At 31.5% G+C, this 12,318-nt stretch overlaps 2 protein-coding genes across 5 annotated transcripts; one reads left to right on the forward strand and one right to left on the reverse strand.

Moving 5' to 3' along the window:
• Positions 1-1,161: 1,161 nt before the first annotated feature.
• Alpha-cat (catenin alpha) lies at positions 1,162-8,480 on the reverse strand. 3 transcript variants are annotated; one of them, XM_076774179.1, is made up of 9 exons: positions 8,270-8,480; positions 7,444-7,785; positions 6,628-7,360; positions 6,248-6,274; positions 5,213-5,446; positions 4,517-5,119; positions 3,760-4,437; positions 3,320-3,494; positions 1,162-2,545 (listed from the first exon to the last, which is right to left on the reverse strand). In XM_076774179.1, exons 2-8 carry the CDS (start codon positions 7,758-7,760, stop codon positions 3,330-3,332), a joined length of 2,757 nt encoding a protein of 918 aa, XP_076630294.1. In that variant the 5' UTR covers positions 7,761-7,785; positions 8,270-8,480; the 3' UTR covers positions 1,162-2,545; positions 3,320-3,329. The 3 variants fall into 3 exon arrangements, with proteins under 3 accessions (XP_076630294.1, XP_076630293.1, XP_076630295.1); XM_076774178.1 differs by having other exon boundaries at positions 1,162-3,494; positions 8,270-8,478; XM_076774180.1 differs by lacking the exon at positions 6,248-6,274 and having other exon boundaries at positions 1,162-3,494; positions 8,270-8,475.
• Positions 8,481-8,835: 355 nt separating this feature from the next.
• On the forward strand, positions 8,836-11,659 carry Mms4 (Methyl methanesulfonate sensitivity 4). Of its 2 annotated transcripts, XM_076774184.1 has the most exons (4): positions 8,836-8,853; positions 9,341-11,179; positions 11,251-11,304; positions 11,457-11,659. In XM_076774184.1, the coding sequence occupies exons 2-4, from the start codon at positions 9,929-9,931 to the stop codon at positions 11,565-11,567; spliced, it is 1,416 nt and encodes a 471-aa protein (XP_076630299.1). In that variant the 5' UTR covers positions 8,836-8,853; positions 9,341-9,928; the 3' UTR covers positions 11,568-11,659. The 2 variants fall into 2 exon arrangements, with proteins under 2 accessions (XP_076630299.1, XP_076630297.1); XM_076774182.1 differs by lacking the exon at positions 8,836-8,853 and having other exon boundaries at positions 9,145-11,179.
• The last annotated feature ends 659 nt before the right edge of the window (positions 11,660-12,318 follow it).

A 12,318-nucleotide genomic window follows, 5' to 3' on the forward strand; every position in this document is an offset into this window, starting at 1 on the left:
CATACATTACAAAATTTGTTTAATGTAACAAATTGCGATTGATCGATATTTCTAAATAAATTTTATAAAATATCGAAATGTATATAAATAAACTTTTGGTATTATAGGAATTTGTTTTGGAAAATGTAATATTCATTAGAGCAAACACTTGTAGTTGCATTAAACACAAATTCATTTGAATATCAATTATGCACAACTACAAATAATGTAGTACTCAATCATATAAAGTATGAAATTGGTATCAGTTTTTTTACAATTATTTCTTACTGATTATACGTATTATAAAATCATTGTAAACAAGATTTCTCCGAAAATGTGTAATTATATTTACTTATATACAATTATTAAATACTTCGATCTGCAGTCTCTTTATTCCAATGCAATACTGTATTATGCCTTATTGCTTTCCTGAAAGTCTCGATGATAAAAATCAATAGAATTTGTTTAGTTGCAATATTGTGTTCTTTATCAAATCATAAACACAATGGATGACATCAAAATTTTATATAACAAAATACGTAATAAAGTAGTCTCTCAATTATCCGACCTAATAGAGGGTTAGTCGCATAATCGAGAGTGTTGGAAAATCTAATTAGGGCAACAAGTAGGCAGTAGTATAGCTGGGAAGGGGGATCCCGAGCAGTAGTTTTGGTCTACTAAAATGAAAAAAGGTTTGTTCTTGTCTTTATTAACAGCTTCATGAATTTTAAGAAAAATATGCCTTTTTAACCTCGTCGAATATTTTTGATGGCAACATGATTGTATGAGTGTTAAGTAGATCATTTATACGAAATAGTAAATGTATACAGCCAAAGTATGGGTAAAAACTTATATAAGAAATAATGTACTTTTTATATAAACATATTTATACAAATGGGTTTAAATCGACTTTTATCTTTTTCAATTGAAATCGTCAATGTAATTATTAGTTTGGAAGAATATTGACGTTATTAACTGTACTTTAGCAGGCTTTATGTAAAAGCATAACAAAAATATGCAGCGATATTATTGTCAAACAATACGTTACAATAAAAAACTGATATCGATATAACGTATTAGCAAAAGTTCAAGGCCTAAGATTATGTTAAAATTATTTCGATCGACCTGACAACCTTTTGCGTGCAAAAATTAACAAATATTTAAATATTTCAAAAGTACGCGTTTTTATACGGCCACCCCTGGGAAAAATTTTAATGGGGGATTCTAGAGGCCAAAATAAGACGAAAATCAAGAATACCAATTTCTTGACGGAGGCTTCGTTAAAAATTTATTAACGTTTAAAGTTTCACCCGTACTGAATTTTTTTCTCGAAAATGCGCAGGATTTCGGGGTTATGTCTATTCACCAAAAGTGATTGTAATTGACCCCCGCAACCAAAAATAATTTTTCCAAAACGATTTGAAATTTTTTTTTTCCGTCGAAAAATTTCACACCTTTTCGAATTTTTTTCTCAAAAATGAGTAGGATTTCGAGGGTATGTCTAATGACCAAAAATGATTGTAATTGACCCCCGCAAACGAAAATAATTTTTCCAGAACGATTTGAAATTTTTGAATTTAATTGTTAATAACTTTTTAACGAAGCCTCCATCAACAAATTGGTATTCTTGATTTTCGTCTTATTTTGGCTTCTAGAATCTCTCGTTAAAATTTTTCCCAGGAGTGGCCGAACACCCTGTATTATTAATCGGGAGACATTTTTTCTGGATATGTATAAGAAAGTGTGTTGACTGTAGAATTATTAAATGCAACGATTAAATATTGAAAACAAAACGGGGAAAACTAAGAATACATTTCCATCAATTTTAGTCAAAATATCCTCACCACTGTCCATGTTTCTTCAGCTCGAGCGTACGCGAGGCAATTATACAGATTCTTCCGCTGAAAGCAACCGACATCGCGGCGGTAGCCTTTGATGTCGCCATAATGTTTCGTTAGGCAGGTCGTAGCTTCTGAAACATCGTAGCGACATCAAAGACTGATCAAAGGATATTGTCGTGGATTGTGTCGGCTGCTTTTAGGGCTTCCAGCAGTAGAATCATCTTGTAGAAACAAAACCCAACTGATCAAACTTCAAAGCGATGCCGCATGCACACACATCGGTACGATAACCACTGATTAAAACTAAAAAGTTTTACATTTTTTACGGTACCATTATGAGTATACTTGTTAGAGCGGAAATGAAAGATCGATTTTTGAAGTGAAAATGTGAGCTCGGACCAAGTAAAACGATGCGGTCCCAATTTCATTTTAATTATGCGTGCAGTATACTAATAATCTTGTATAATAATAATAAAACGTAAAAAATATAAGGCCTTTGATAAGCTGTTGCGCATATATACGTACGTATACATACACCACTCATCATTCGATATTCTTTCATGAAATTCCATAATAAATTTCAGTGTATAATTAAAAATTGATGTTTGCATATTAAATATACACATGAAAATGAGAAAAAATTGGCATTCCTTATATACTTAATTGTTAGTGTAGATTTTGTTATATAATTAAGTATTGTGGTCACACTTCTTGCACTGTAGATACTGTTTGCAAAAAATATATTCGATTACCGATATTCACGAGTAATAAAAAATTGTAAATTTCATTTAAGTAAAGTATAATTTACTTAAATAATATTAATATGTACTTCTTAATGATTAAAATGTTATAATCAACTTGCGTTATCAAATGATACATCTTTAAAATGTAGATCATTCTTATACTCTATGAAATATAATCGACATTTAGTCACTTATTTGTATATAATTGAAATCTAAATTTTACATATACTCTAGAAAAAGAAGGTAATCTTTGATATCTAATTAAATGTCGTCTGAAAATTGATACGATCGTACACTGTCTTTTTTTGCTTTTCAAACATCTATAAATCAATAATTACAAAGAATATGAACATTTCTCTTATGCAAGATATTTTATTTTCAAACAATGTTATTATAAACATTTCCCTTTTTTTATCACAATCGTAAACATGAAATTAATCTTTGCATGTTAATATTTAAATCCTTCTGTTGTTATGTTAGCAACAAGTATTATAAATAGCAGTACACTATGATATAACTCTACACAGATGATATTGAAAATATGCAGCGATCAATACAAAACACTTATTTTCGTGTTTAAGATAGTTCTGCAGAAAGAGCGATTATTACGTTCTATATTTCACGGTACACACTGAATTAGTAGTGAATACAGATAGTATTTGAATATTGTATATGATAGAAAATAAAACATCTTGCTCATTTGACTTTCCAAAGGTGATGCTGTATACTAGGTTTCATTTTCATTAAATTACTTACACATAAAAGTTTAAACACTTTCTGTAGGACTCTGAAATTCGGAAAGTGCATGTATTGGATTCTGCACTTTTTTCTGGGAGCCCTTGCGTACTTTTGCCCTAACTTCTTCTGGTCTCTCAGGGCGTACCAATGGCTTCTTTTCCGGTGCTTTCATTTTCCACACAACAATTGGAGACTAATTAAACAAATAAAAACATTATAATGTTTCATAAGTAAAAAGTAGTAGAAGGTACGACTAACAGCTATAATATAATTATATAAATACTTACATACTGCACAATCCAGTAGTTTGTTAGTAAAACAGTTTTATCATTAATGTTAGTTATGTATGTACACAAGTGACTACATATAATTAAGGGCATATAGACTACATGTTACATATATAGAAACATTTTTATGAATTTTGACATAAATAATTAAAAAACATTAACAATACTTACAGTTACCGTAGATTGTCGAGTATACTTTGTTGACGCAACATACGAAGCTTTGACGGTAAGAACAACAGCATTCATTAAGTTCTTAGCTGCCTGAATAAGAGAAGTTGCGCTGTCAAGTCCAGACACTATCAACTCTCCACTAATATTTTGTACATCTGCTTTAACTTTACTCGTAATATTCATTTGATGGCAATACAATGCTATGCGTTGCAAATATGCCAGAAGATCTTTCTTGGTAGAACTTTCTGGACATTGATCTGCAATTTGCCTAGTTAATTTATCTAACTTAGTTCCAGCTTCAGAAATTTTCTTTGCTGCGTTAATGACATCCATAGTTGTCTTTAAAGGTCCACGACCTCTGGTGAAATCAGTCATTTCCATCATGATCATACACATATGCTTTGCAAGAACAATAATGTCATTTCCTGCATCGTCCCATTTGGCAACTTCTTTGTCGAATTTCAGTTTCTCACTCTTAAAGTATTCCACTTGTTGTAAAATCTTTTGTTTGTCTTCCTCCGGCATCTTACGCATGGCTTCGCGAGCTGTTGTGATACCACTGATCTCTGGATATTCGTCAACGCCGTGCTCGCCTGTCTGAGCACTCGATTTACTACGAGTTTCCAATGTGTAATGCTCGTCGAGCTCGACGTCTTCCGGGTCTAAGTCTTCGTCCGCCTAAAATAAATTGTGGAAAAACAAATGAAAACAGTGTGAAGAATAGGAGCACAAGGCCTACGATTTCAAATCATCTTACTCTATTCATCAGTACAGCGCGTCTAATCTCACGAACTCCATCGTAAACTAATCTCGAAGCATCTATAAAATCATTCTCATCCACATCTTTAGGAGGGTTACTACCCAAAGCATCTACTGCGACTTCTACTCTCTGTGCAAACTTCGGCATTACTTGTTCCCTTAAAACTTTCACAGCTTCTAAAACTCGCTTCGTATAGATACAAGGTTCATAATTATCCATTTCTGCTTGAACAACGTTACACACTCTGGCTGATCGTCCTCGGATTGCGCCTGCGGTTCTGTCTAACGTATCGGCATCGCCTTCTTGCAATGCCAGTACACATTTATTTACGTCTTCCAAGATATGATTCTCGGATACTGCTAAGAAATCGTCGATAGTAGTAATATCATCGACAGCTTCCGTTAATACTCTCACTTGGTTCTCCCATGCTTGTCGAAATACTTCCATATTATCTAAGGCTACTTTAGATCGATTACGAGCTGCCAGTACGCGTGCCGCGTTAATTACTTGCGGGCATAAGTTTCCAATTTGAGCCGCCGCGTAACGAACCATTTTTACACCATCTTCGTTTCCTGACATACTGCACACCAAATTAGCAACCTGATTAAGTGAATGCAACGTTATTAAGTTATGTCCATTATAGTAAATTGATTACATCAAATAAATACGGTAATAATACTTAAATAAATTCACCTCGACTAGCTTGTTTGCATGCTCTGTAAAAACAAGTGCGTACTCTTCTACTTCTTTGTCACGACCATTTCTTGCGGCCTCGATAAGAACCAACAAAGGTACGCTTGTTTCCAGAAAACTATCGGACACATGATCTACTACAGCTTTTCGTAATTGTCTGCGTAGATCGCGTGTTTTTCTGCACATATGATCGATTGCTCTTTCTAAACCTTCTGATTGTTCCTTCACTCCTATCTGTTAAAATTACGATATTTCAAATGAAATATAGGAATCGACGATATATAAGTAATCAAATAAGATCTATGCTATCTCTTAACTAATTGTATTAGAGTGCAAAATATTTGAAGTTTAATGATTATTAAAATAGTAAACAACTAGAAAGGCCAATTTTATATTATTGTGCGAAAAATGCTTTACTTATTGAATTTACATGTTTAATATGTTTTAAGAATTAAAGTATTAATTATAAACATAGCGTTTGTATTTGTTTAATGAAAGGAAAGTTTTAATTTGAATAATATTAAATTATTGAGAAAAAGCTATGTACACAGGCAAACATAAACAAACAAGAAAGTGTAAAATTAAACAAATAGGATTTTCTGCACTACAAAATAACATTTTTACATTAGGAAAAAATAAATATGTGTGAAATTTATGATCGATTAAACTCAATTTAAACTACACATTTACTTTGATTGAAATAGTTTATCTATAGCTCTTCTAAGTTTAGCAAATTTACAATTACATTTGTAATATGCACTATTTATCTACACTATATACCTTTTCATTTCCATTAATTGGTAACTATATTACATATTGTGGAATAATATAATATGTACAGTAGTGCAAGTTAAAGGACAATTGTAAAATTTATAAACACTCGGTTATTACGAAATATTTGATTAGTGTTTGTTATAAGATAAAATATCAATAATATATATAAGGACTAATACAGTGATCAGCAATTATAACATCTCGCTTGATTTGTAAATTGTATGCAAGAACAGTGCGAGAACACAAAGATTTCATATTTACCCTTTTCCCACCCCGAGCGAGCTGTAACTGCAGTCATTAAAATAAAAAAACAAATGAGTAGAATAAACATATGAAGGAATGCATAAATCAATCGATTACATTAAATGATAATATAATTATTTGTGTGTTTTAAATATTTTTGTACGAACTTATATAACTGTAAAATATTTTGATATTCTGATCGCTATGGTAGAGAGTGAAATAGAAATTAATATAAATTACAGAAAAATGAAAGTAATTAAATTTTCCTACATCACAGATATTACTTCAATTTTTTCAGACATGAGTTTTACATTTTACTTCATTGTGCATATAGATAGTTTTACACATATAAAGCAATTATGTTCTGAATCATGAAAAGAAGTTTGTCAAATACTTACATTGTTCATGTATTCACTAAGCAAATCTTGAAGTGCTTGTCTAACTGCATTACATTCGGCAACAATGCGTTCCCGACGTTCATCACGAGTACAAGAAGAATCTGCCATCAGTGCAGCACCGCTAATAATGCTTTCCAGTCTTTCCTCCAGACTAGGTCTTGTACGTACTTCATTGTATGCAAGTGGGGACATTACCATTCTTTCATCAAAATCGTCTAAAGCAGCAGCTAATTCACCAGGTCCTTCATAAGGATGTTGACTGTCAACCGGAGTTTTTCCTTGTGCAACATCGTTAATAGTATTCACAGCTTCGCAAACTTGTTTTAAAACATAATCGCGATTCGCTTTTGCCGCAGCTAGTTCAGGATGACGAACATAAACTTTGGAAGCAGTAAGCAGCATAGTAGAGTGCTTCTTGAGAACAGCTCTTGCTGCTGCTAAATCATCTCGTAATTGAGGATCTTTCAATTCTTGTTGACGCTTTGCAGCTTGATTCATAAGTTCTGATGCATTTCTTCCAAATTGTTTGATATTTTCTAGTAATTCTCCTTGCGAGGATGCATTCTTTAATTTCTGTAGATCATCTTCTACTACGTGTAAGGACTTCAACAACAGATGCACATCAACCATGTCTGCCAAAATAAGTAAACGTGTTACTGCAGATAACAAATTTCTTGCAGCACGAACCATATTGCCTCTTTTTAAAGAGGAACAAGGATCTTCTGAGAACTCCCTGTTTAAATAATGATAATAATGTAAGAATATATTTAGAACCCTTTTTACAAAACAGAAGTACCAAAATGAAACAAACAATACCTAGCAGCGATGCTCATTGCAGCACCTGTTTTCCTTACTTCTTCCACAGCACTTAACATTTCAGCAGTAATGTCAGGATTTTCATAAGCAATTTGTTCACCTTTTTCAATAAAATTATTAGCTGCTTTATCCACAGTTCCAACCAGAGCACTGGCTCTTTTAGATTTTCCTTTCTTCTTTTTACTAGGACCCTTTGTATTCACAAGTGTAGTTACTTGCAAAACTAAGGGTTCCAAGGTCTTTTCTACAGACATGGTACGAATCTCCAAATTTTTGGGATCCCATTTCAAAGTTATTGGTCCAAAATGATCTGACATCTTTATCGCTTTAAGTAAATCACTTCTAAAAATTAAAATAACGATGCATGTAAGTTATTATCGCATAAAACGTACAAATGTATTAAATATCAATGAAATTACCTGTGCTCTTATAGGGTAATACAGATAATTTATCAAATAAGATGTGAATCAATTGATTGGAAAAATATGCAACAATATTTGTATATTTTACTCGTTTTTAATTATTCTCAATTATACTTTTCTCATATTTCTTGATAATTATCATTACACTCGGATGATTTATTTGATACAGCAAATAATAATGATTACACAGGATTATAATAATTTAATTTTTACAAAGTTTAACTAGAAACGCACGTATATTAATCTTTCCTCGTAAAAAAAAAACCTGGAAGGCGTGAGTTTGATATCTCGCGAGATATGTATGTTTAGAAAAGATATACCTATGTAAAGCGTTAGAGCGCACCTATCGTACTAAAAGTTTTGACATTTCGTATAGAAGGCAAAAAGAAATAACAAGTTCTTACCTTCATGAAAAGACTATGGCTTAGAACCTCTGAAATCTTTAATAAAACCCACTCACAACTATCTTTATAATGTTTTTTACAAAATCAGTCACATTGGAAATTAAACTTTAACGTATACACAATCCCATATCATTTCGATGTATCATCCATTTGTCACCAATACTTCATTCATGACGTCATTAGTTCCGCCAGAGTCAAAAAGTTAACGATACCGAACAAAACCCGTCTACGCCCGAAGCTTGAAACATGAACGCTAAAGTGATGCTTACAGAAGGGTATAGCCTATACTTCATAGAGTATATACACAATTGCTTACATGAAATGCAACAGCCAATCAAAGGATGTCTTTTTCAAACTTTCAAAAGTATGTTATGTATCAAATTACTTCCGTGAGAAATGGATTTGTTGTACTTAAATTTATGCATTTTCGAAATAGTTTGGAATATCACTTCAGGCATTACACTATTTTATTTCGCGTCTCAGAATCATTCTTCTTTACTTTAAGTTTATTATTGTCCGTTCAATGGAAAGACGAATGGATGTAAACAGTATTGCGATAATCTTATGTGATTAGAATCTCATTGGTCAGTTGTGTCGACACTAGCCCTAACTCAGGACCCAGGACTGAATTCCAGCCATACTGATAGAATATTCCCAGATGTGACGCAATATTCGCGCATGCGTGTCGGATATTTCATTAGTAAAATACCTTGATCGAGTAAGAGTATTGTATCGACCCCTGGTCGTCTATAGTAAGAAATTATTTAAAAATTGTTGTAAAGTGAATCGAGAATGATTGGAACGTATGCTTTTCCCGACTGTTTTAAAAGGAGATCTCTATCCGAAATTTATCGCGTGAAACTACGATTGTAACACGACAGTTTTACTCAGTTTATTCCGTTTAATTACCCATTGAAGCCCGTTAGAGAGTTTAACGCCCATAATACTGGCTACGTACGTAGCTGCTTTAAACGCGCATGCGTAAAAATTGCTTCACATCTGGAAACACTGTCCGGGTTAGATGATTAATCGTGGTTTCTCTGCATTAAAACTTTTATTTTCCCATGACAGACCGCTCCATATAACGGAGGGGATTAAACAGGAAGGGACAGTGAAATAATTATATAGAACATCAATTGTATATAATAAATAAATACTAATACTTCTTTACTTTCAATACCCGGACCTATCCCATCGGTCATTGCAGTGTGCAAGATCCCGCCAAAACAGTTCCTCAATTTCCATGACGTTGTATTTAACAATACAAGTTCGTACTGCTCTGACATGGTTAAATTTCTTGAACCTTAGGTTGCTTCAAATGTTAAAGTCTTTTAATATCGTTACATGAATGAAAAAATCTATGTTCTTATTGCATTTGATGCGTATTCGGTATGAGTTGAATTTACTGAATTCTGTCGAGAGTGTTCTACAATTTGAAAACAATATGAGATGTGAACACTTGTGTATAGACGTTAATTTTCCAGTTATGTATAAACAAAAAGAATAAAGATTCAATGTTCAAAATGGTTTTACAGTATTTATGTAATTAGTGTATTTTTGTTCTCGAATATTTTGGTTTATGATGCATAGAATACTTGTCGTTAAAGCGATACTTATTTCTTACTCATAAAAACACGTTTGACAAAGCATTTTAACAGAATGACAGACGTTATTATTTTAAGCGATTCGGACGAATCTATTTTGCCTATTGAAAATGATGAATTTCAAAATGTTAACGAGGAAAATAGAAAGAAATTGCTGCTTGCCGATTACGATTCGGACGGCATTGAATTTCCCGAAGTAAATTTCTATCATGCTATTGATGTAAATGAAGAGTTTGATTTACAAAATAATATCGATAAAATTTCTACTAGTAATGAGAATTCAAAATTGAATAATGCTAAAAAATCTAGTACGTCCGATTTATCCGATACTACAGAGAATTTGAACGACGTAAAGAGAAAGAGAGTGAGACAAAAGGCTGTTAAAACTGTAACAAAAAAAAGTAAAAGTCAATTAACCGAAGAAAAATTAAAACGACAGGAGCAACTAATCAGAGAAAGGGCACTCAAAGCAATTGCATCAAAAAAATTAAAAAATATTAAACCTGGCGAATGTATGAAATTCGTGGAAGTTGTTCTTGATAAAGCTATTGAAAATTTTGATTTTATTACAAATATTACAAGCACACTGCTTGAGGCCAACATCCAATATAGTATTAATGCAGAATTAATTCCAAACAGTATCACATGGAAAAGAAATATTGAAAACAGTTATGTAGATGATACCAATAAAATATGTACAGTAACAGATGTTGAAAAAATTAATCAGATACTGATAATTTGGAACTGGGATAAAGCACTAATGGAAGTAGCAGATGGCAGCTTTTGTGCAACTATTTCCAGTATCAAGGCATCAATACCAAATTACAATATGATTTTAGTAATTTTTGGTATAGAAGATTATTTTACATACAGAAAACAAACCACAAATTCAGTTAAAAATAGAACAAAGAATAAAACACAGAAAACTAATGCTAAAAATAACTGTGAGTTTCAAAGCTTTCCAGAAATATCGAGGCAACAGCTTGAAACATGCCTTAATGAAATACAAATACTTTCTAAGTGTAGCAGCAGATTGCTTAATAATTTTGAAGATTTAGCACTAATGGTATATCAATGTACAAAAGCTATAGCAGAAATACCATATAAATTGGAGAAGAATAAAAATATAACTAGTAAATTTGATTGGTATGTGATGGGAGATAATAGGAATACAGTACGCGTAGATAAAGATGGAAATGGATTAAAAAGACTGTGGCAACAACAACTTTGCCAATTTAATTTAAGTAGTCTTGAAATTGCAGAAGCAATTTGTTCTGTATATCCATGTCCTCTGGATTTGATGGAAATAAGTATTAATATATGTTCTAAATACAATTTAATCAAATTTTTTGTGTTAACCTTTCTGTTCTTTTCCAGGCATACAAAAATTGTACACACCAGGAAGGAATGAACTTGTTAAAAGACATTGTGGTAAATTATAAATGCCAGCTATTGTTTGTACTACTTCCTACATAATGATAACTAATTTTTAAATGCAAAGAAAATTTTAAAACAATAAAAATCAATTATCTTATTACTATACTTTACTTACATTTCATAAACATATTTCGAATGTTTTACAGATTAGAAGAGCAGCTGGGCCTCTTACAACAATGCGTAAAGTTGGTCCCGAATTGAGTAAAAAACTTTATATAATGTTCACATCCAATGATGGTGAAAAAGTGTTAAGTTAAATATATATTTATGTAATAAATTTCAATGAAAATATAAATAATAGTTTTATAGAAGTCTGACAATATTTTGTTATTACTTTCTTCCTTCTTATTAAATTATGCAATCAAGTGGAAAAGTTATAATGAATTCATGTATTTGATGTAATTTTTGCGTATTTCACAAACATAAAAAAAGTAGGCAATTATTTATATTCATATGTTATACATGAAATGATATTAAGATTACATGAAAACTTTAATTGTTTTCCATAATTAGTTCTAAAAATCTAGCGCATAATTTGACTAAATGAAAGACACAAATGTTTAGCAGAAACAAATATATCTTATTGTTACATGGATGAGAATATACTATCTTCCACATTAGTCTAATTTTGCACTAGACATTTCTTGACACCTCATACAATACGAAATTTAACTTTTTTACTATACCAAAAGTATATATAATACATTTGTTTACAGTAGATACTTCTCTGTAATAGACGGTTAAGTATTTATAACATGTAAAATACCTAAAAAGTTGTTATAAAATGAAAAGACGTTTGTCGCTTTCTAGCAACTTTTCCCTACTATTTCACAGTAAAAAATATATAAATGAACAGATACAACCTAAATGATGTTTTATGTAAACAAAACACTACATCTTCTACCGAATTATTAACCGAATTTTTACACGTATTTTTCATTTAATCAAATTTGCGAAAAAATTTTGAAAATTGTTATACAAATAAAATAAGTTTAGTAATGTTTATTT

Source organism: Colletes latitarsis, chromosome 10, assembly GCF_051014445.1.
Source record: "Colletes latitarsis isolate SP2378_abdomen chromosome 10, iyColLati1, whole genome shotgun sequence".
NCBI lineage: Eukaryota > Metazoa > Arthropoda > Insecta > Hymenoptera > Colletidae > Colletes > Colletes latitarsis.

Coding starts and splice junctions, on each gene's coding strand:
- Alpha-cat (XM_076774179.1), bottom strand. CDS start 7,760: ATGTCAGATCATTTTGGACCAATAACTTTGAAATGGGATCCCAAAAAT. Junction 6,275..6,627: donor TTAGTGAATACATGAACAAT/GTAAGTATTTGA, acceptor TAATGACTGCAG/TTACAGCTCGCTCGGGGTGG. Junction 3,495..3,759: donor CTCGACAATCTACGGTAACT/GTAAGTATTGTT, acceptor TTGTTTAATTAG/TCTCCAATTGTTGTGTGGAA.
- Mms4 (XM_076774184.1), top strand. CDS start 9,929: ATGACAGACGTTATTATTTTAAGCGATTCGGACGAATCTATTTTGCCT. Junction 11,180..11,250: donor GTCCTCTGGATTTGATGGAA/ATAAGTATTAAT, acceptor GTTCTTTTCCAG/GCATACAAAAATTGTACACA. Junction 11,305..11,456: donor ACTTGTTAAAAGACATTGTG/GTAAATTATAAA, acceptor AATGTTTTACAG/ATTAGAAGAGCAGCTGGGCC.